General features: G+C 50.9%; 1 protein-coding gene across 4 annotated transcripts; it reads left to right on the top strand.

Annotated features, from left to right (window-relative positions):
- The first annotated feature begins 1,606 nt into the window (after window positions 1–1,606).
- On the top strand, window positions 1,607–21,684 carry PCNX4 (pecanex 4). 4 transcript variants are annotated; one of them, XM_007659534.3, is made up of 13 exons: window positions 1,607–1,736; window positions 2,018–2,085; window positions 7,915–8,043; window positions 9,338–10,081; window positions 11,770–11,949; window positions 12,049–12,563; window positions 12,822–12,922; window positions 13,643–13,765; window positions 14,732–15,095; window positions 16,846–16,946; window positions 17,970–19,015; window positions 19,634–19,820; window positions 20,886–21,684. In XM_007659534.3, the coding sequence occupies exons 4-13, from the start codon at window positions 9,393–9,395 to the stop codon at window positions 21,135–21,137; spliced, it is 3,558 nt and encodes a 1,185-aa protein (XP_007657724.2). In that variant the 5' UTR covers window positions 1,607–1,736; window positions 2,018–2,085; window positions 7,915–8,043; window positions 9,338–9,392; the 3' UTR covers window positions 21,138–21,684. The 4 variants fall into 4 exon arrangements, with proteins under 4 accessions (XP_007657724.2, XP_028934923.1, XP_039770022.1 ...); XM_029079090.2 differs by lacking the exon at window positions 1,607–1,736 and adding an exon at window positions 7,093–7,242 and having other exon boundaries at window positions 1,794–2,085; XM_039914088.1 differs by lacking the exon at window positions 1,607–1,736 and having other exon boundaries at window positions 1,794–2,085.
- The last annotated feature ends 1,010 nt before the right edge of the window (window positions 21,685–22,694 follow it).

Below are 22,694 nucleotides of genomic sequence, written 5' to 3'. Positions count from 1 at the left end.
TTGCCGCTCAATAGATAGTATTGATTGACACTATCCGGGTGGCTTATTTGCTCCCCCTCTTTTGTTCATTTGGGCTAAGACGATCCGGTGATGTCACTGGGATCTGGTCCAGTTCTTCCGCCTGGTGCGTTCCCAAAGCCAATGGGAATCGCTCCCAGGTTTTCCACGGTAAAAATCCTGAATCGAGATTTCACCATGTCCCTCGGCTATCTCCCCCTCACTTTTTGGGGGTGCCTGTCACCCTCACAATTGCCTATGGTGTTGATCCCTTGGTTTCGTGAAACACACTCTTTCCGCTCCTCTTTAGCCCATTTAACCTACTCCCGTCAGGGCCACCCTGACTGCCCCTCTCTAAGTCTTTCCCTGGTTTCACTCCAAGTGCCTTTTTCCCTCAGACCCCCGCTTTTATCTTGAGTCACCCTGGTCATACTATTGAATGAATGAATGAACAGGTCTTGTTTTTCCAGTTCTGTGACCTCCACAGTGCCGTTTTCCAACAGCTTTAGGGGCTTTGGTAACACTCGTGTTGGGTTCGGATCTACGAGAAGCAGCGGAAAGAGCCCGGGCTTGGGAGTCAGAAGTCATGGGTTCGAATCCCCACTCTGCCACTTGGCAGCTGACTGTGGGCAAGTCACTTCACTTCTCTGGGCCTCAGTTACCTCATCTGAAAATGGGGATTGACCGTGAGCCTCACGTGGGACAACCTGATGACCCCGTATCTACCCCAGCGCTTAGAACAGCTGAGAAGCAGCATGGCTCAGTGGAAAGAGCACGGGCTTTGGAGTCAGGGCTCATGAGTTCGAATCCCAGCTCTGCCACTTGTCAGCTGTGCGACTGTGGGCAAGTCACTTAACTTCTCTGTGCCTCAGTTCCCTCATCTGTAAAATGGGGATGAAGACTGTGAGCCCCACGTGGGACAACCTGATTCCCCTGTGTCTACCCCAGCGCTTAGAACAGTGCTCGGCACATAGTAAGCGCTTAACAAATACCAACATTATTAGAACAGTGCTTCTGACTCGGATCCATCTTTGGGACCGGTGGGAACTGAGAAGCACTCCTTCCCCGGGCTCCCGTCAATGCCAAAATTGTTTCTGAATTGATGATTCTTCAGGAAGCAGCATGGCCTAGTGGCAAGAGCACGGGGAGGACCGGCTTTCTAATCCTGGCTCTGCCACTTGTCTGTTGTGTGACCTTGGGCAACCACTACAAGAGCATGGGCTTGGGAGTCAGAGGTCATGGATTCAAATCCCGACTCTGCCACTTCTCAGCTGTGTGACTGCGGGCAGGTCACTTCACTTCTCTGTGCCTCAGTGACCTCAGCTGGAAAATGGGGACTGTGAGCCTCATATGGACAACCTGATGACCCTGTATCTCCCCCAGCGCTTAGAACAGTGCTCTGCCCATAGTAAGCGCTTAACAAATACTAACATTATTATTATTATTCTTTGGGCTTCTGCCCGCCTCGCTTCGGGGAAGAGCGAGTGACGAAGGGAAAATGGCGGCCGCGCGGCCTTCCCTTCCCCGGCCGCGGCTTCGCCCCCCGGTCGCCATGGCGACGACGCTGTGCGTCACGGCGCTTCGGGGGTCAAAGTTCACCCGGGCGGCTGTGCTGCAAAGAGCCTTTTGGCCTATTTCGGGGGGTGGGAAAGGCGTCCATTCTTGGCTATTTGAGGCGCCCCCCATCTTTTCCCACGCCGGGATCAGGGAGCCTGGAGTTGCTCCTCCATCCCTGCGGGGTCCGAGGGGCAGGGGGTCGCGCGGGGGCGGGGGGGGGGGGTTGCTTGCATGCCGTCGCCCCAGGGTTTCCCTGGGGATGGTCCTGCAGCCTTGCTTGGCCTGCGCCCGCCATGGCCGGGACGGTGGGTGGAGGTGGGGAGGTGCATGCCCCCCTTTAGCCGTCGTTCCTTCAGTCGTGTTTATTGAGCGCTTACAGTGTGCGCAGCGCTGCATTAAGCGCTGGGACGGTCCAATCCAGCAGTCGGCTCCATCTCTGCTTCCCCTCCAACCCACCCCCCAGGCTCCTTCCCCGCTGGAAATGCAGCCCCCGGGAGCCTCGTCGCTGCCTCTTCCTTCGGGCGAGTCGAGGTATGTTCTCCAAGCCTTCCCCCCCGCCTTCCAAAACACACGCCCCGATAATAATAATTATGATACTTGTTAAGCGCTTATTGTGTTCCAGGCACTGGTCGGAGTGCTGGGGTAGATATCAAAATAATAATCATGGTACTTGTTAAGCGCTTATTATGTTCCAGGCACTGGTCCGAGCGCTGGGGTAGATATAATAATAATGATGGTATTCGTTAAGCGCTTAACTGTTCTAGCGCTGCGGGGCTACAAGGTGATCAGGTTGTCCCACGTGCGGCTCACACTCTTAATCCCCATTTTAATAATGTTGGTAAATCCCCATTTTAATAATGTTGGTATTTGTTAAGCGCTTACTATGTGCAGAGCACTGTTCCAAGCGCTGGGGGAGATACAGGGTAATCAGGTTGTCCCACGTGAGGCTCAGAGTCTTAATCCCCATTTTACAGATGAGGTGACTGAGGGACAGAGAAGTGACTTGTCCAAAGTCACACAGCTGACAAGTGGTGGAGCAGGGATTCGAACCCATGACCTCTGACTCCTTAGCCCGGGCTCTTTCCACTGAGCCACGCTGCTTCTATGGTCATCAGGTTGTCCCACGTGGGGCTCACAGTTGTTCATTCAGTCGTATTTATTGAGCTCTTACTATGTGCAGAGCACTGTACTAAGCGCTTGGAATGGACAGTTCGGCAACAGATAGAGACCATCCCTGCCCAATGGCGGTCTCACCGTCTAAACGGGGGAGACGGACCGCAAAACAGAACAAAACAAAAACAAGACAACTTATCAAGATACAGTCAAGGGGATGTACACCTCATTAACAAAATTAATAGTGTAATAAATAATATAAACACATAAGAGCACAGTGCTGAGGGGAAGGGGGAGGAGCAGAACATCCTGCTTTTCAGATGAGGTCACTGAGGCAACAGAGAAGTTAAGTGACTTGCCCAGAGTCACACAGCTGACAAGTGGCAGAGCTGGGATTAGAACCCATGACCTCTTGACTCCCAAGCCCGGGCTCTTTCCAGTCAACCACGCTGCTTTTCAATCAGTCAATCGTATATATTGAGTGCATAATAGTAATGATGATGGCATTCATTCATTTAGTTGTATTTATTGAGCACTTACTGTGTGCAGAGCACTGTACTGAGTGCCTGGGAATGTACAATACGGCGATAAACAGTGATATTCCCTCCCCAAAACAAGCTCACAGTGTGGGCAGAGGGGCGGGGAAGAGACGCATCAGTGCAAATAAATAAAATGACAGATATATACATGAGTGCTGTGGGGCTGGAAAGTGAGGGGAAGAGCAAAGGGAGCAGGTCAGGGTGACACAGAAGGGAGTGGGAGATGAGGAAGTGCTTACTGCGTGCCAGGCACTGTACTAAGCACTGGGGTGGATATACGATGTTGGGTTGGACACAGTCCCTGTCCCGCATAGGGATCACAGTCTTTATTTCCAATTTACGTATGAGGGAACTAAGGCACAGAGAAGTGAAGTGACTTGTCACATAGCAGGCAAGTCGGGGGAGCTGGGATTCAAACCCATGACCTTCCGCCTCCCAGGCCCGGGCAGAGCAGCGTACAGTGAAAGAGAGTTGTTAGGCTCATACCCTGACCACAGTGCACATTCATTCAGTCCTACCGTATCGAGCCCCAACTTTGTGTAAAGCACTGTACTGAGTGCTTGGGAGAGTACCGCATTTCACAAGCCACATGAAGCAGCGTGGCTCAGTGGAAAGAGCACGGGCTTTGGAGTCAGGGCTCATGAGTTCGAATCCCGGCTCTGCCACTTGTCAGCTGTGTGACTGTGGGCAAGTCACTTAACTTCACTGTGCCTCAGTTCCCTCATCTGTAAAATGGGGATTAAGACTGTGAGCCCCACGTGGGACGACCTGATTCCCCTGTGTCTACCCCAGCGCTTAGAACAGTGCTGTGCACATAGTAAGCGCTTAACAAATACCAACATTATTATTATTACAAGGAGCTCACGGTCTTCACAGGGAAGAACTGCAGGGGTAATAATGATCCCCTCGGGCGACCCCAGAAAACCAGTTTGCAGTTAGCAATTAATTGGTTGCCCAGCGCTGTGTACGCAGAGCTGTTCGAGCTGTGATGATTTGGTTATCTCCCTCCCTCTCCACCCTGAGCAACTGAGAAGCAAGGCGAAATGCTAGTCCAGAGCTGGTTGTGGCCGGAAGCTGGAACTGTTCGTTAAAACATATGGACAGCTTCTTGGAGGTTCTAATCCCGGCCTCTCCACTTGTCGCCTGCGTGCCCTTGGGCAAGTCGTTTCCCTGGCTCAGTTACCTCATCTGTAAAATGGAGATTAAGACTATGAACCCATGCGGGACAAGGACTGTGTCCAACCTGATTAGCTTGTATCCGCCCCAGTGCTTAGTACAGTGCCTGGCACACAGTAAGGGCTTAATAAAGTTCCTGTCCTCCAATTTTCTCCTTGACCCCCCCCACGGTCTTTCTTCCATCCCTTTCACTCCACAGAAACTGCCCTCTGAAAGGTCACTAATCTCCTTCTTGCCAAAACCAACGGCCTCCACTCCATCCTTATCCTCCTCGACCTCTCAGCTGCCTTTGACACTGTCAACCGCCTCCTCCTCTTCCTGGTAACGTTATCCAACCTTGGCGTCACATAGTTCTCTCCTGGTTCTCCTCCTGTCTCTCTGGCCGTCCATTCTCAGTCTATTTCATGGGCTTCTCCTTTACCTTCCACCTCCTAAATCTGGGTGTCCCTCAAGGTTCAGTCTGGGTCCCCTTCTATTTTCCAACCTACACCCACTCCCTGGGAGAGCTCATTCACACTCATGGTTTCAACTACCATTTCTGTGCAGATAATTCCCAAATCTACATCTCCCGCCCTGATCTCTCTCCGCAGTCTCGCATTTCCTCCTGCCTTCAAGACCTCTCTATTTGGCTGTCCTCCTGTCAACTCAGTCTTAACCAGAACTCCTTGTCTTCGCACCCAAACCCCATCCTTCCCATCTCACAAGTCCTTTACCTTGACATTATCCTTGACTCCTCTCTGGCATTCAACCCACGTATTCAGTCTATCGCTAAATCCTGTCAGTTCATCCTCCACGGCATCACTAAAATCCATCCAGTCCTCTCCAACCAACCTGCTACCACATTCATCCAATCATTTATCCTAACCTGTCTTGATTCTTGTATCAGCCTCCTTGCTTACTTCCCTGCCTCCTGTCTTTCCCACTCTAGTCCATGTTTCACTCTACTGCTCTACAAAAACGTTCAGGCCATGTTTCTCCACTCCTCAAGAACCTCCACTGGTTGCCCATTCACCTCCACATCAAACAGAAACTCCTTTACCATCGGCTTTAAAGTGCTCCATCACCTTTCCCCCTCCTATCTCACCTCACTTCTCTCCTCCTACAACCCAGCCCTCACAACTTTACTCCTCTAATACCAATCTACTCATTGTACCTCAGTCTCATCTATCTCGCTGCCAACTTCTCACCCACATCCTGCCTCTGGCGTGGTACGTCTTCTCTCTTCATATCCAATAGACAACTAATCTCCCCCCCTTCAAGGCCTTATTGAAGGCACATCTCCTCCAAGAGGCCTTCCCTGACAGCGTACTTTTCCTTCTCTTCCACTCCCGCTTCGCCCTGACTTGTTCTCTTTATTCATTCCCGCCCCCCCCCCCCCAGTCCCACAGCATGTATATACATATCTGTAATTTATTAATATTAATGTCTGTCTCTCCCTCCTTCTAGATGTAAGCTTGTTATGGGCAGGGATTGTGTCTGTTTATTGTTACATTTTTCTCTCAAGCGTTTAATACAGTGTTCTGCACACAGTAAGCTCTCAATAAATAAGATTGATTGAATTACCATTAAAAAAAAATAAACGTTTCCTACCACACTCTTATGTATTGGAAATAGACTTGAAAATTCTGTGGGTCAGATTCTGGCTTTTTTAAGACAAAGGGTGGCCCTTAAGCAAGGCATTAAGAGAGGTATCCAGAAACAGGATTTAGTTTAAAAAAACAAAAAACAACAACCTAAAAAAACCCTCTCAAGTATTCATGAAATGATTGTGGTCTTAGATGCTTGGAAACAATTTTTACTTCCTCTTAAACTGCTAAAATTCCCTCTGCCCTCTACCTTTTCTCCCATGGCCCCCACAAGATTTTTTAGGTATAGGCCTTTATTTAAACCTAGCTTTGTGTATTTGTAATAGTTTAGGAACTTATATGTAATTTTTCACCATAGTTCCTTATTTTGTGTTTTCTCTTTTGTTAATGGAAAAAGAAAGCGACTGCAACGTGGTTGCTACCCCTTGCTAAATGTTCCGGGAAGGGATGGGGGCTCACAGTAATAATAATAATAAGTGTGGTGTTTGTTAAATGCTTACTGTGTGCCAGTCACTGTACAAGCGCTGCGGTGGATACAAGGAAATTGAGTTGGACACAGTCCCTGTCCCGCAGGGGGCTCACAGTATTAATCCCCATTTTCCAGATGAGATGTACTTACAGAGAAGTAAGTGACTTGCCCAAGGTCACACAACAGACAAGTGGCAGAGCCGGGATTAGAACCCACATCCTCCGACTCCCAGGCCTTGCTCTTTCCACTAGGCCATGCCTGCAGCGTCGCATCAGCCGCGTAGCCTGGAATCGAGGAGTTTGTCGGGGGCTCGGGAAACCCCAAACGCAGGCTGACGCAGCCTCGGCCTTGGCTTTTTATTCCCTGGTCTGGTCCCCCAGACTCAGGATCTGTGGGACCCCACCCCAAGGCTGGCCCTAGCCCAGATCCAGCTCAGTTCTGCTCTCCCCTGGAACTAGAGAAGAGCTCAAGGTTGCGGAAACCCTGAAGTTTCATTGCTCTTTCTTTGAGGTGTTTCGGCCACAGGACTTGCGGGTCAAAATGCCGGCTAGAGGTTACCGTGGGCTGGGTGACTTAAGGCTAACCATCATCTCCACTCTGCAGAATCCTTCGACGTAACGTGTCTCACTCCTTTCCGCCCTCGGTCGCTCCCCAGCTCAGTCGAGAAATGAGAGTAAAGTGGTCGGAGAGCCGAACATCTAAAGACAGAAGGAGAGGAAAAGGCGTACATTGCAAGCCTTGTTTCTCCAAAGAAATAACTCAGTCGTGGAGTCGTCGTCAGGATGCCGGAGCGATGCCGAGAGAGGTTGTGACACCTCTGCTTCTGGGATCGACCCAGCAGTCCTATGCCCTGGGGAGTGTAGAGGACTCCAGACTGTAAGCTCCTTGTGGGCAAGGAGCGTGACTACCGATTCTGTTATATTATACGCTCCCAAGTGGAGGGTACAGTGCTCTCCGCACAGCCAGCGCTCAGTAAATACGATTGATGGATTAGTGTAAGCTCTAGCCTGCCGAGGGGCGGGAGGCAGAAGGAGGTCATGTGACCCAGTCGTTGCCCAATTTGGTTGGCTTTGGGTCTGCTGGAATATCTGAAAGCTGCCCATTCTGTGGCAAGAAGATGAGCAGGAACCTGACTCACGATTCAGGAAAGTGAAAATCACAAGAGGGGCATCGACGGGGAGGGAATTGGATAAAAGAGAGTGTCTGAAGTCACTATCGCTTGCTGGTTATGACTCTTTAGGGCAGCTGATTTTTAGGACTCCTCTCTGGAAAAGAATACATTGTCTGTGGAGAAATTCCTCATTTTGAGGATGCCAGTCTACCCAATGGCTTTAAATTCCAGCATACGGCCCCCTGGCCTCTGTGATCAGGAAGGGACCATGTATGTGTACGTGTTTTGTTTATACTCTAGGTTGGTAACTAGGAGATCCTGGCTCTGCACAATGCTAACCCAGCCCTTCTTTCCTGACCCCTTCAGAAAGAGCCAGCAGCCATTCCCAGTCTGTGAGAATCCCATTCCTGAACCTCCACTGTTGGGAGCATTGATCTGCGCAGAATAGTTCGCCGAGAGAACCTGCAAGGGGCCACACGCCTTTGCCAAGGAGAGGTAAGTGGAGGAAGGAGGTTTTTGGTTTTTTCTTCCAAGAGAAGCCGTGACCTTCACCATCCAGTGGCAGTTCAAGTGATTCCCGACCTTGGAAGTAGGCAGCTCAAGGACTTCTTTTTAAAGAGAAAGAATGTCTCCCAAAATGCTCATTTGTGAAGCCCTCAAGGGACAGATTCCATGTCTAATTCCCGCTGTGTACTGTTTCCCGTTGTAGTAGAATGCCGTATTTAGTGAGTGCTTACTGTGTGCAGAGCACTGTACTTACGACTGGGGAGAGTACAATATAACAGACTCATTCTCTGCCCCCAGTGAGCTTACAGTCTAGAGGAAGAGGCAGACATTAATATAAATGAATTAATATAAATATTGTTAATACTACTAATTTGCCCAGAAAGAGTTTCATACAAAGCAAAATTTGTAGACCCAACTATTGGAATAGCATGTCGTGAATCAGCGTGTGGAGGCTGCTTTCTTGTCATTTTGGAATTATGACTAACTATAAACCACTTGAAATATTTTCTCAGAATAGTGCTCTGCTTCACAGCGAAGTGCCCAGTAAATATGATTTGATTTTTCTGGTTTTAATCAAGTGATTAGGGGAAAATAGCTAGTCGTAAACTCTCTTCCTTGAAGCAGAGGTTAAACTGGTTAAGTCCAAACAGGAGTTCCTCTTCAGGAAAATATCATTCAGAAGATTAAAATTGTTGTCCTGTATTTTTCTATATTCCTGGTTTATATATTAAAGTCCTGGGTAAACAGAAATATGTAACATGGGCCAACTATTTTATCTTTCCTAAGCATTTTGCACTGTGTGGCCAACACAACCCTTTTAAAAGAAAAGTGTGCTATCAATATCAAGGATGGAAAAGCAAGGTTTAGTGAGTGAGTGTGATAATAATAATAATTATGATACTTGTTAAGTGCTTACGATGTGCCGAGCGCTGGGGTGGATTCAAGTTAATCAGGTTGGACACAGTCCCTGTCCCAGATGGGGCTCACACTCTTAATCCCATTTTGCAGATGAGGTAACTGAGGCCCAGAGAAGTTAAGTGACTTGTGGCGGAGCCAGGATTAGAACCCAGGTACCGCTGACTCCCAGGCCCATGCTCTATCCACTAAGCCACGCTTCTGTCCCGGGCCACGGACTAAGGCTTTTCAAAATCTGGCGAGAGAGGACTGACTTGCCTCGGCTCCGGATTCCAAAAGACTGTCCCGGCAAACACGTCTGGGGTGGGAATAAATCGTTTTAACCCCACCCGAGGGTGCGTTTTGCAATATTTCCCTCCTTCGTTAGGTTCCACCCCGCTCCAGGGAAGATGAGACTCCTCCAGGACTGGTGAGAGAGAAGAATGGGTCCGGATGTCCCTCTGCTGAACGACTACAAGCAGGACTTCTTTTTGAAGCGTTTTCCGCAGACCGTTCTCGGAGGTCCCCGCCTCAAGCTGGGCTACTGGGCTCCTCCTTACGTGTACCTCAACCAGGTCCTCCTCTTCCTGCTGCCGTGGGTGTGGGGCGGAGTGGGCACCCTCATGTACCAGCTGGACCTCCTGCAGGACTACCACACGGCTGCCCTCTCGGGCGGACTCATGCTGGCCACCGCCTCGGGCGTGCAGGCGGCCAGCCGGTATGCCAGGAGGAAGTCCGTGACCGTAGAGCGGATACGGAACCCGATCGCGCTGACCGATGAAGACGAGTATGAATTTGCCAGCTGCGCGGGTGCGGAGACGGTCAAATTCATCATCCCGGGCAAGAAGTACGCGGCCAACGCGGTTCTGCACTCCGTGCTTGCCGGCGTGCTGTGCGGGCTGGCGACGTGGTATCTGCTACCCAACCGCATCGCCTTGTTGTACGACAACCCCGTAGGAACCGCCGTGGTCTTCGTCTTCGGGTGGGTGACCGTGTGTATAGGAGAATATTCGCTGATCGTAAACACAGCCGCCGAGACGGCTACTTTCCAAACCCTGGACACCTACGAAATCACTGCTCTCATGAGACCTCTCTACATCTTTGCCTTTATCGCCGTGGATCTGGCCCACAGGTACAAACTTAGAGGGAGTCGATAACTCGGAAGCTTGGGGCACCCGCTTTCTCGAGTGGTAGATCAAGAACATAGACCAAGCACTTGAGAGAGTACTAAAGGGTCAGGAGGCTAGATCTCGGGGGTCAGGGTGCTGACAGGCTAGTAGGCGGACAGTACGGTTGACTCTCCAGAGTACAAAAAGAAGTGTATTCCGTGGCAATTTTAGGACAGCGTGGAAATAAATTAGATGGGCCTCACGTTCAGTAAATTACATGGGCCCAAGAGGATTTTAGGTATTGCTAACTGAGTCCCCAACTGTAAAAATGAAACCCATTTGGTTCGTTCATTCGTATTTATTGAACGTTTATTGGGTGCAGAGCAGTATACTTAGAACTTGGGAAAGTACAATAGAGCAGTAAACATTGACATTCCGTGTCCACACCAAGCTCACAGTCTAGAGTGGGGAGACAGACATCAATACAAATAAATACAGATAATGTACATAAAGTGCTTTGGGGCTGGGAGCTGAGGGAAGGCATTTGTGGGTTCCTACGGATGTAGGCGCTCCTGTTGACATTTCCTTTGGACATGACGACCATGTTAATAGATCAGTGATGGGTCCATTTGAAGTCGACCAAAGGGCCGTGACACTTATTTTAAGTGCCCGTGTCCTGTCGGGAAGCCTCAGTTGCCAGAGGTAGTTCCTGGTTTTCTGCATTTTGCTTTTGACTCGATCTGAGTGAGCTTCTCACTTCTTAAAGAAATGTCCAAAGTAGTTTCTCCTTCATTCAAAGCCCTTCCTTGTCGAAGAACTGTGCTGTAGCAATTGTTGACCACCCAATGTCCCGTGGAGAATTTTTGAAAGCGGAGGAACTGATGAGTTTTCAAATAAAGCACAGAATCCCCAGACTATGGTGGTTTGGGGCTGATCAACGTAGGAGATCCCAGGAACCCAGGTGGATTTGGAATTTGCTTTCCGGACTATGGTCTCGATGGAGTACATTGTTCAGGGGCTTGAAAGGGCAGGAGGGGTTTACACCCATTTTGTTCAGGAAACAGGTTAGGATTGTTCTCTCTTAAATGCTCAGAAAATACCGTTGACTGGGCAAGTGGGTGTCTCCACATCAGCCCCTCCTGACAGTTGAGGTCTGCTAGGACTATCTTGCTCACTATTCTCAGGGCTAGCGGGATAGGGGACGGGAAAGGGGCTGTTTCCTTGAAAGATCAACTGCATCAGAATAGTTGACGACTGATCCGGTCTAAGAGGACTCGAGTTTAACCTTCCTTCTAGATTGGGAGCTCCTTGAGGGCAGAGATCTTGTCTGTTTACTCTGTTGTTTTCTCCCAAGCGCTTAGTACAGTACTCTGTGGGTCCTTACGACAGTAATTGGTGAATTAATACCACTGATCCATTGATTGATTGGGACCCAGACCTGCCTATTCAGGAAAGAGAACCCTATGGAGTTAGGAAACTGCTGTGCCTTATCCTTGGGTTTAAAATATAGAAATATTCTGTATTATATTTTTTATATGTGGGGCTCACCCAGCAAAAGCAGAGGTTGGTTCTTGATTGCAATAAGTGAAGTGTAGTCTTTTTTACCAGCTATATCCCTGACCTGAAGTTTCCCCTATCATTTTTATGTTACAGTCCTTGAGTTTGCAGTTACTTTGATTCATAAAACTGATCTGTTTCCTTTTCATTCTAGATTCACTGCTCATTCACCAGCTCTAGAGCAGACGAATCAGATCCTGCACGTCCTGTTTGTGTTTCTGCCTTTCCTCTGGGCCTTGGGGGTCCTGCCGCCACCCGACGCGCTTGTCCTCTGGGGCATGGAGCAGGCTCTGGAATTCGGCCTTGGAGGGTCGCCTATGGCAAGCCACGCGCGGTAATTGTTGCCTCTCCCCAAGTGGGTGTGTCTTCGGCATTTTCCACTCGCCGACGTCTCTCTCCTTTTCAAGCAGCCGTTTTCCTTTCTCCCCCACAGGCTACTGGGGATGTTCCTCGCTTCCGCCGGAGCTGCCGCGGCCGCCTACCTCGTTCCGAGCCGGGTAGGGGCGGTCCTTCTCATGAGCGGGTTTGGGTTCCTGCTGAGCCTTAACTTCAGCGAATTCGGTTTGGCCTTCCAGCGGATCGGGACCCGGCAGGTCGCCGCTCCCCAGTCTGCCCCTCTACCTGGAGGTCTTAGGCTCCAGGTGGGCGGGAGGCAATTCCTTTTCTATTTCCTGATTCTGCTCTCGGCCCTCCTAGAAGCTAGCCTCCTGCACCACTTTGCTGGGTTTTCAGCCTTTTCCCAAACCAGCCCCCAGGCTCTCGTTGGCTACGTTTTGATGGGGCTCCTTGGATTAACGTGGGTCCTTGGAGAAATTCAGAGCGTGTACCTGTTCGGAATTCTTCGCAACCCTTTCTTCCCGAAGGATGTAAGAACGATGACTGTTTTCCTGGCGGAGCAAGGGAGACTTAGGCATGTTGGTGTGTGCAGACGGATTTTGCTAACTCTAGGTAGGAAAACACACTCGACTCCATTTACAAAACTGTCTTGGGGAGCTGAATTAAAGTCCTGCTGTTCAGATGGCCAAAGTTCGGAAGTGTTTTGCCAAAAACAACTCGTTTGCCCCCCCCCGAGTGCTTGAATTCCCGATTTTACATTTACCAGATGGTCTCAGACATTTTTCCTAACTAAACCGTGATGGAAGGTGTAATCCCTGGCTAGAAACCGTGGACGGGAAGCGTTAATTGTTTCTCCTTTCATTATTGCAGTGGCACCATTTGCTATGATAGCATTTCTTTCACTTGACAATTCCCTACAAGGCCTGCCCTCTGTGTCTGTGTGCGTCGGATTCACCAGAACCTTTAGAATGGTAACTTTCCTTTACATTTAGCATGTTTCCTATTGCCCTGGTAAAGAATGGATCGATGGATCAGGTTGACTGAGCGCTTACTGGGTGCAGAGCACTGTGCCGAGTACTTGGAAGAGTAAAATATAACAGTTGGTAGGCACGTTCCCCGCCCGCAAGGAGCTTACATTGTAGATGGGGAGAAGAAATGTGCCTTGCGAAAATAAGCCCAACTGATCATTGGAAGGAATGGAAGAATACATCATGGTCCTTGGCATTTGAAGAACACCTCACCTGTAGTTAAGGTTACCCAGGGGCGCTGGGCCGCTTGCGGCTGGACGGGTCAGTTTGGGACTCCCATCCCCGACCGCATCGTGTACGCGGTAGAAGCCACCCCGTGCTCTTTCGTCAGCCAGGACAAGTCAATCCCTGGCAATTCAGAGGGACGACTGTGTTTGAGAATCAGTATGGTGTAGTGGATAGCGCACGGGCCTGGGAGTCAGACGGTCTTGAGTTCTAATCCCGGCACTGCCACTTGTCAGCTGTGTGACCTTGGGCAAGTCACTTTACCTCTCTGTGCCTCTGTTACCTCATCTGTAAAATGGGTACCGAGACTGTGGGTCCCATGTGGGAGATGGACTCTGTCCAACCAATCTTGTGTGTACCCTAACGCTTAGAACGGTGTCTGGCACATAGTAAGCGCTTAACAGATACTCCAATTGTTGTTGTTGTTATTATTACTAGGTCTGGCAGAACACAGAGAACGCGCTGCTGGAAATGGTCATCTTGTCGGTAGCCCAGTTGCTGGTGTGCCGTGCAGACTGGTGGTGGAATGCCAGCCTGGACACAGGACTCAAACTCTTACTGGTAACGGAAACTTAGCAGACAATTCCCCCGGCCCGTGCTCTCTCGTTCCCTCCGCTCTCTCCCAAATCCTTGATCCCAGTCGGAGGACGCGGGCAATGACGCCTTGATCCCAGCTGCAGACAGTGACACCACTCTGAACTCTCTTGGTTGCAACCGTGACTCCCAGTTTAAACCTAGATTCTCATCCCAGCCCACTGGGCATTTCCTACTTCTCTCCCTCAACTCCCAAGAGACCCCACATTGCATGAATTCCAACCGGATTCAATCCCTCTTCCTGTGGTGGGCTCCTGCAGTGTGGATTGTCCAGTGGTGTTTGTGCCGCCATTTAGGAGAGAGAGCTTAGTTGGAGCACGCCCGCCCTGGCCTTGGGAAGTGTGGGGTTGCCCAAGCCCCTGGGTGGGGGTTGGGGGGAGGAGCACATCTGAGATGCGAGAACGCAGACAGGCTCCGCACACCTAGCACGGTACATCCCTGACAGTCGTCCGGGGCTTATTTCCCCACACAGCTGCAATCATCAGCCACGTCGGCATCCTCATTTTGCTGATAAGGAAACAGATCGATCTTGATAGCCAAAGCCACCCAGTCCTAGGTGCAGCCAGCCTGGACTTCGTCAAAGGCGGCCTTTCAGATAGTAGGAGCGTGGGCTATCTGGAAACTGACCCAACCAAGCTCCCGTTCTCCGATGCTTAATCCTCAGTCAGGGAATAATATTTATTGAGCGCTTGCCATGTGCAGAGCACTGTACCCAATGCTTGGGAGAGCACAGTATAATAATCACACATTCCACGCCCACAACGAGTTTACATTCTCGAAGGAGAGAAGAGACTAGATATCCCAGAGTATCAGGTTCCATAGAATGCCAGTCGGTGGTCTTTATTTTGCCACGGGTGGGGTCGGAAGGTGGTCTCAGTGGAGCCTGGGCCCGACTGGATAAGCGAAACGTAAATCCCCCTCTTTACTCGACAGCTCGGCGTGGCTCGGGACCGACTGTTGCAGCTGATCTCCAAACTGCAGTTTGCGCTGGCCGTGCTGCTGACCTCGTGGACCGAGAAGAAGCAGCGGCGGAAGTCGACCACCACGCTGATCGGCCTCAACGTCGTGTTCTTCCCCGTGGTGTTGCTCTTCGTACTTCTTTCCACCCTCCTCTCTTCTCCTCTGCTGCCCCTCTTCACCCTCCCGGTGTTTCTGGTGGGGTTTCCCCGCCCCGTCCAGAGCTGGCCGGGGGCGGTAGGGGCAGCGGCCTGTGTCTGTTCAGATACACCGTACTACCGGCAGATGGTCCCCAGCCTGACGGCCGCCCTGCAGTCCGCGATGGCGGCCGGGAGCTTGGGTAAGGGAGCCGTGCTCGTGCCGTTGGTCATCCCCACCTAATAGAGTGGTGCTAATAATCGTGATCTTTGCGCTCACTGTGAGCCTAGCACTGTACTAGAGGAGTCGCGTGGCCTAGTGGACGTAGCCTGGGCTTGCCAGTCAGAAGGACCTGGGTTCTAGTCCTGACTTCGCCACTTGTCTGCCAGTGTGACCTTGGGCAAGTCACGTCGCTGCTCTGGGCTTCAGTTCCCTCATCTGTAGAATGGGGATTAAGACGGCGAGTCTCTTGTGGGACAGGGACTGTGTCCGACCTGATTACCTTATATCTACCTCAGTGCTTAGAACAGTGCCCGGCACATAGTAAATGCTTAACAAATACCATTTAAAAAAAAGCTGGGGCAAAAACACGATAAGCAGCTCAGAGTCCCTGTCCCCTTCCCCCGTCCCCACAGGCCTCGCCATCTAAAGGCCCAGGAACATTCAGCATAGGGCCCTGCTACGGGAGAAACTCCCTGGTAGAAACAGCGCTTAGACCAGTGCTCGGCACATAGTAGGCGTTTGACAAATACCATAATTATCATTATTACCCGAGGGGGTCCGACCCCAGCGGAGCAGCCAAGCCACCTAGATGTCAGAGAGGTCGGAGCCGGAGATGCGGGAATGTATTTTACATAGGGTGATTGGTCTTTCTGGTTTGGAGTTGCAGGTTGTGGTTCTGGAGGTTTGCCTCGGCCCTAGGGTCGGATCCTATGACCCGGGAGTTTGTTTCAAGCAGGGTAACTGATAGAAGCACGAGAGCAAATGGAAACCTGCTGCAGGGCGGCCATGGGGACCCCCCTCCCCGGGTGCGCAATTGTACAAACCACCAGCCAACACTCCTCCTCAGATGGCTTTGAAACCTGCTCAGAGACACTCCTCTCTATGAAGTGGCATTTGGTTTTGACAGAAAAGCAGAGGGAAATTTTCTTCTTCCCCCAAGGCACCCATAGTGGAAAGCCACATCTTTGAAAGTACTCAAAACCAAAATACTATTGCCGAAAAAAGGAAGTTTGAAGGGGGGAAGCATTTTTATAGTGGTGTTTCCTCTGAAAGAGATCCTCATTATTAACTGAAATAGTATATAGTTCCTTGTTTTGTTTCTGTGGTTAACGGTATTTGAGCGGTTACTGTGTGCCAGGCACGGTGCTGCACGCTGGGGTAGATACGAGCTAGTCAGGTTGGGCACAGTCTACGTCCCACGTGGGGCTCACGGTCGTAATTTTCATTTTACAGATTAGGCAGCTGAGGCACAGAGAAGTTAGCTAATTTGCTCATGGTCACCCAGCACAGAAGCGGTGGAGCTAGGATTAGAATCCGGGTCCTTGTGTCCTCTTTGCACTGTCTTTCCGCACAAAAAGATTTCGCTGTTCATGTGAACACTAAATAAAGAAGCTGATCTGGTTCAGATCCGGTTCAGCCGTTGCCAGTTCACTGTACTTCTGAAGGGGATAAACATGCTCCCGACCCACACGGCCGGCCTATTGGACAAGCGGTGATCTAATTCCTGGGGTTAAGCGCGATCCTGCCAATCTCACCCCAATCAAGCGGACATTGCAAACAACACACCGAATCATTTCGGTTCCTGTTGTGCCCCAAGGGTCGGTGAATTCCTAGGTTCCTCAGACATCGCCACATCCCAGAGCCATCCTCCGCAAATGCCCCCATCAGACGTGTTCTCTCCTCCCTTTGGAATATGACTCCCCCCCACCTTTCTTTCTGCCTTCCTTTAGGTCTCCAGCCTGGGTCGCACTACTTATGCCGGTTTCAGGATCGACTTCTGTGGATACTGATTCTCGAACGAGGCTACACCTACTGCTGTATTAGCATCAAGGTCAAAGATAACGATGATGACGATGTGGTATTTGTTGCGTGCTTACTATGTGCCGAGCACTGTACTGATCACTGGGAAAGAGACACGTTAATCAGGTCAGACACAGTCCCTGCCTCTCAGCGGGCTCACCCGTGGACGAAACTTCTGCCTGGAGGTTTTTCTACTATCATCGGTGTACCGAGCAGTTAAATCGTGTTCGTTGCTAGTCGTTTAAAGGCATCAGGGCGCTGATGTCCCCATAACTCTGAATGGTCACTGCCCCCACAGGCTCTCACCCTTCCATCCCTCTGGCTCTAACCCCGTCACACCACCCTCTGCGAGCGGCCGGAGCATTTGTGTGACTACTAATAGTATCAATCAAGTTTTGGGAGAACGCCCAGGTGGGAAATAGATTCAGTCCCTGTCCTTTGGCAGGGGGCTGTCGGTCTGAGAAGCAGTTTCATCGGCCAGGTGTTCGAGGCTGATGTTGCCTCACAATTTGTAAAATCAAGTTCACAACTGTGTAGAAGAAACCCTTAGAAAAATCCAAGCTCACTAAGGGTTTGGTTGTGGAATCGGTGGACTTTCCAGGGCGCTTTATTAATAATAATAATAATTTTGGCATTTGTTAAGCCCTTACTTTGCGCCAAGCACTGTACCAAGTGCTGGGGTGGATACAAGCGAATCGGGTTGGACCTCGTCCGTGTCCCACCTGGGGCTCACCGTCTTAATCCCCATTTTCCAGGTGACGTAACTGAGGCGCAGAGAAGTGAAGTGACTTGCCCAAGGCCGCATAGCAGACAGGCAGCAGAGCTGGGATTAGAACTCGTGACCTTCTTTGACAATTAGAGTGGAAGCAGTACTGGGGTCTCTGACCTTTATGTATTACGTGCCCCTTGCTCCTAGCGCCCAGGAGGTCTAAGAGTTTCTTGAGAGGAACTTGGATATTTCTCAGCATGCTGTTTATTGGGGTGGGAAGGATGTCCGTTTTTCAAGATGGAAGATGACAGTACGTGTGATCAGCTGTTTCTATCTCGGCTTCAGGGGTTAGAATTGCAAGAGACATCCTGTCACACGGCTGAAGCTCGCAGAGTCGATGAAGTTTTTGAAACCGCCCTCGAGCGAGAGGGGTCCGCTGCTGGATTTTCCCTGAATAAGCACTTCGGGAATATCTTAACCCCCTGCACCGTCCTCCCCGTGAGGCTGTATTCGGATGCGAGGAGCGTCCTGTCGGGCATAATCGACTCTCACGAAAACCTAGAAGAATTTAAAAGTGACCTGGTCAGAGTGCTCGTGTGGCTCTTCGTGCACGTCTGCTACAAGAGAGCCAGCGCGCCCCAGAACCTCTACGACCCGGGGGACCGGGGAGAGTCGCGTCAACCAGATCGGCCCGACTTGCCGCGTTCATCCGAACGACCCAAGACCTCAAGGGACACGGACAGCTTGAGCATCGAGAGTCTCGACGAGTGGTCCGACGATGACCTCTTCGACTTCGAGCCCATCCGGAAGACCGGAGGAAAGGAAGAAGGCGGACCGTATCGAGCGCCGCCGAGAACCTCTTGGCCCATTCCAGGATCCGTCGAACCCCCCGGGGTGGGCGGTGCTTTTCCGGATGCTGCCGTCAGAGCTGAGCCGCCCGGGACCGTGGCATCGGGGTTGCCCGCCCAGGGCAGAGGGAAACAGCAAGAAGGGGCCTGCTTCCCTCTGATCGAGTTGACTTGCCCTCGGTCGGAGCTGTTGAGCGTCCCCGAGGAGTGGCAGTCGAAGTGTTTTCCAGCCTCTAAGATGGACGAGATGAAGCTGCTGTTTCCGGAAGACTGGTACCGGTTCGTTTTGTGTCAGCTGGAGTCTCCCCCGGTCGGAGGGAGCCCCCCAGCCGGATTGGAAGACGTGGCCCAGGACCCGGTCTTGCAAGACGTGTGTAGCCACGTGGTGATGTCCTGCTACGTCAGCCTGTTCGGCGTCGACCCGGTGGCCCCCAGTCCTAGTCTCATCTTTCGAGCCTACAGCGGCGGGCTCCCGTGGTCCCTCGGTCTCGACTGGCTGACCGGAAGACCAGAGCTGTTCCGGTTAGCGCTGAAAGCCTTCAGGTAAAAGCTGGCCGTGGCTGGAAATCCCATTCCCGCTGTTGGGGTCGGGGCCAAGGGGCACCGCGTCCTCACAGGCCAGAGGCAGGTCTGTTAACTTCTCGTTGAAAGCGATTGATTGTCCGTGAAGTAGAGGAGCAGTGTGGCCCAGTGGATAGAGCACGGGCCTAGGAGTCAGAAGGACCTGGTTCCGCCACTTGCCCACTGTGTGACCTTGGGCAAGTCACTTCATTTCTCTGGGCCTCAGCTACCTCCTCTGTAAAAGAGGGATTGACTGTGAGCCCCATGTGGGACAGGGACTGTATTCAACCTGATTGTCTTGTATCTACCCCAGCGCTTAGAACAGCACCTGGCACAAAGAAAGCACCTAACAAGTTTTTTCTTTCTTTTTTCTGAAAGAGGGATTAACGGGGGGGCCCTGCTGAGACCATGCCGCTGCTAAAGCGATTGGAAACATTCCCCTTGCACCTCTTTTTACGTGCTCTTTGAACTCGCCACCCGTTTTGATGCTGCCTTTGGTCGTCGGCCTTGTTCCGCCTCCTCCAAGGCAGCGACTGCCGCGGCTCAGGAGGCCGGTCCCTCAGGTTTAAACGAAAGCTACTCTTCTTCCGCATCTTCCAGGTACGCCTTTAAGCTCATGTTGGATAAAGCCAGTTTGGGTCCAGTTGAAGACTTCAGAGAGCTCGCTGGCTATCTAGAGGAGTATGAGCGCGCCTGGTACATTGGCCTGGTGTCAGATCGGGAGTGGCAGCAGGCCATCTCACAGGAGAAGCCTTTCCTGTTTGCCTTGGGGCACGACCCCAACATGGTAAGGAGGACCGACGTCGGGGTTAAACGGAATTAAGTGGCTTTTCGGCTTCCCGCATCTTCCTACCTGAAACTTTCTCAGGAAGTCCATGCCTAAGGGATAAGGGGAGAGGGGAGGCAAGCCCTTCTTGGGGGCTGAGGGGGCCGGAGGGAGGAGGGGGGCGAGGGAAGGGGGTCAAGCCCTCGCTCGGTCGCTGAGGTGGTCGAGCAGCTGGGCCTGTGTAGTTGCTTCATTTGGCCACCTAGGAACCGTAGTTCCAAACTCCATTTAAAGCTTAGTTTATCCAATGGACTTCCCAGTGGGTTGGGAAAGGGAAGAGGTCATTGGATTTGGCAAGGTCATCGGAAACCTCCCTCTCCCTTGATACCCAACAGACCACTGCCTTCCCCACCTTCGAAGTCTAAGTCACATCTCAAAGAGGCCTCCCCGACTAAGCTGTCCCCTCTCGTCTGCCCTCTCTTCTGCGTCGCTTATAATAATAATCGTAATTTGGTAATCAAGCGCTTACTCTGTGCCGGGCGCTGTACTAAGTGCTGAGATGGATATAAGCAAATCAGGTTGGACCCAATCCCTGTCCCATATGAGGTTCTCATTCCCCATTTTTTCAGATGTGGGAACTGAGGCCCAGAGAAGTGAAGTGACTTGCCCAAGGTCACAGAGCAGACGTGGCAGAGCCGGGGATTAGAACCCATGAGCTCCTGACTCCCAGGCTTGTGCTCTACCCACTACGCCACACTGCTTCTCTTATGTACTTGGATCTGTACCCCAGAAACACTTGGTAGTCGCCCCACGTCACTTATGTATTCACCCATTTTCTCTCCTTGTTACTTTTATATCAGCATCCATCTCCCCCTCTAGATTGTAAGCTCCTCGTGGGCAGGGACCGTGTCTACCGACTCGTGTTGGACTCTCCCAAGTGCTTAATACAGTGCTCCGCACACGGTAAGCGCTCAAGAAATACCACTGTTTGATTTGCGTCGCTCGGTAGATCAAGGCGAAACAGAGCCACCTCCCAGTCCCCGGGCCGAAAAAGTAGATCCCTGAACGGTGCCTTTATCTGTCGAGGGCGTCTACACGGGGAGAGTGCTGACCCTCCAGGAGTTGCTGGTGCCCGTGGGGAAGCTGAACGGCGAAGCGGTCAGAGGGCAGTGGGCCAACCTGTCCTGGGAGCTGCTGTACGCCACCAACGACGACGACGAGCGCTACAGCATCCAAGCGCACCCCGTGCTCCTGAGGAACCTCACCGTCCAAGCTGCAGACCCACCCCTGGGCTACCCCATCTATTCCTCCACACCGCTCCACCTTCCTCTGCTGTAGAGCCTGGGAGCGGGAGCCTCCAGTCCTTGCCAACGACCAGCTGTTTTCAGTCTGGATTTCAGAAGCATGACTATTTGAATTTTTATGATGATGATGATGATGATGATTGCCTCATCGAGCCGAGTAGAAACTCGGTTCCGTGGCATTGGATTTTTAACCAGACACGAATGCATCGATGATAAGGGACCGCCCTAGAGTTTTGCTGGGAAACGGGACCCTGCGGCCAAAGCTTGTGCCACCTCGACCCTCGGAAGATACGACGGCCCCTAATCCCTCAAAGGGTGAAACTCTCTTTCCCCGAGGTTGGGCATTGAACTTGAAAAAAATGTCTTCTTAAGGTGTATGGGAATGTGTGTCACAGTGTGACTGGTTCCTTGCATTTTTTGGCAAGCCACAACGGTCCACGTGAATTTTTTTTTTAACTCTGGTGGTGGACCCTCTTGGATGACCACAAAGGTACATTTGAGTATTTATTTCAAATATAATTTTGATAGTATTGCGATGTATTGGATGGATTCTTTTCAGCATCAGTTTCGTGGTTTCCAAATTCTCCGATGTCTTCTCATGCTTCAGAATTACCCTGTCTGTTACCAACTAATCAGATCCCTTCCTATGCCCTCCCCCCCAAAAATTCCTTATTTTTGATAAATATGAAGAATGACAAGTTCTACCCCAACCAGTTATGTGACTGCAGCAGGATTAGAAGTAACTGTCTTAGGGGCAGAGTTGATGGAAGAAAAAGCTTATACACCTGATAGAGTCTATTTCCAAATTCCCCTGCATTACAAGCCTTTTATAAGCGTTATAACTGCATGTTAATACCACAGCTCGCGGGTTGGTCGGCACCACGGAACAGCCTTTTCATCGGTCCTACCACGCTTCCCCACCTTTCTCTGTCACACTTGGTCACAGTTACAGTTGAAATTTAACAAGCAGTGGTTGCCCTCCTCCTAGATCACTGTCACTTGCCTGCTGTGTGACTGTGGGCAAGTCATTTCACTTCTTTGCGCCTCAGGTACCTCATCTGTAAAATGAGAAGACTGCGATACGTACTGTAGATGACCCGATTAGCTTGGATCTATCCTAGCACTTGGTACAGTACCTGGCACGAAGTAAGTGCTTAACAAATACCATTTTTTAAGAAAATCACAAAATAGTTCCAAATTCCATTAAATGGAACAATTGGAGAAGTCGTTTATGTAACTGGTGTGCCAAGTCAAATATATTGAGGAATTAACTTTAGAAACTTGGTTTATTAAAGATACTTTAAGGTTCCAGCCTACAGGCAAAGGGAAATAAACAGACCTCCAGGTAAGGCTTCTTTAAAGCAATACTGGCAAAAAGCTCTGGCTATTAAATATTTGGGGAAAGGCTTGTTTTTAAGAGATACATTATTGAACTCACCAGTCCCTCTTTAGGTGACATTTGAAATTCGGCCTTGCTAGCCAAGTGTCAACCACCAGCTCTTTCTCTACGTCTTGATGTTCTGATGTCGGGGGCTTGGCTGGTTTTGGGAGGACTTTTTGTTTCGTGGTGGGGCGGGATATCGGTGAAAGA

Source organism: Ornithorhynchus anatinus, chromosome 14 (assembly GCF_004115215.2).
Source record: "Ornithorhynchus anatinus isolate Pmale09 chromosome 14, mOrnAna1.pri.v4, whole genome shotgun sequence".
NCBI lineage: Eukaryota > Metazoa > Chordata > Mammalia > Monotremata > Ornithorhynchidae > Ornithorhynchus > Ornithorhynchus anatinus.
The sequence above is the reverse complement of the archived record's forward strand: the minus strand, read 5'-3'. Positions and strand labels throughout refer to the sequence as shown.

What these genes read in the sequence shown, in the direction of transcription:
- PCNX4 (XM_007659534.3), top strand. Translation starts at nt 9,393, where the DNA reads ATGGGTCCGGATGTCCCTCTGCTGAACGACTACAAGCAGGACTTCTTT. An exon ending in CAGGACTCAAACTCTTACTG is followed by an intron (nt 13,766 to 14,731) that starts GTAACGGAAACT and finishes TTTACTCGACAG; the next exon opens with CTCGGCGTGGCTCGGGACCG. An exon ending in ACTGCTGTATTAGCATCAAG is followed by an intron (nt 16,947 to 17,969) that starts GTCAAAGATAAC and finishes TCTCGGCTTCAG; the next exon opens with GGGTTAGAATTGCAAGAGAC.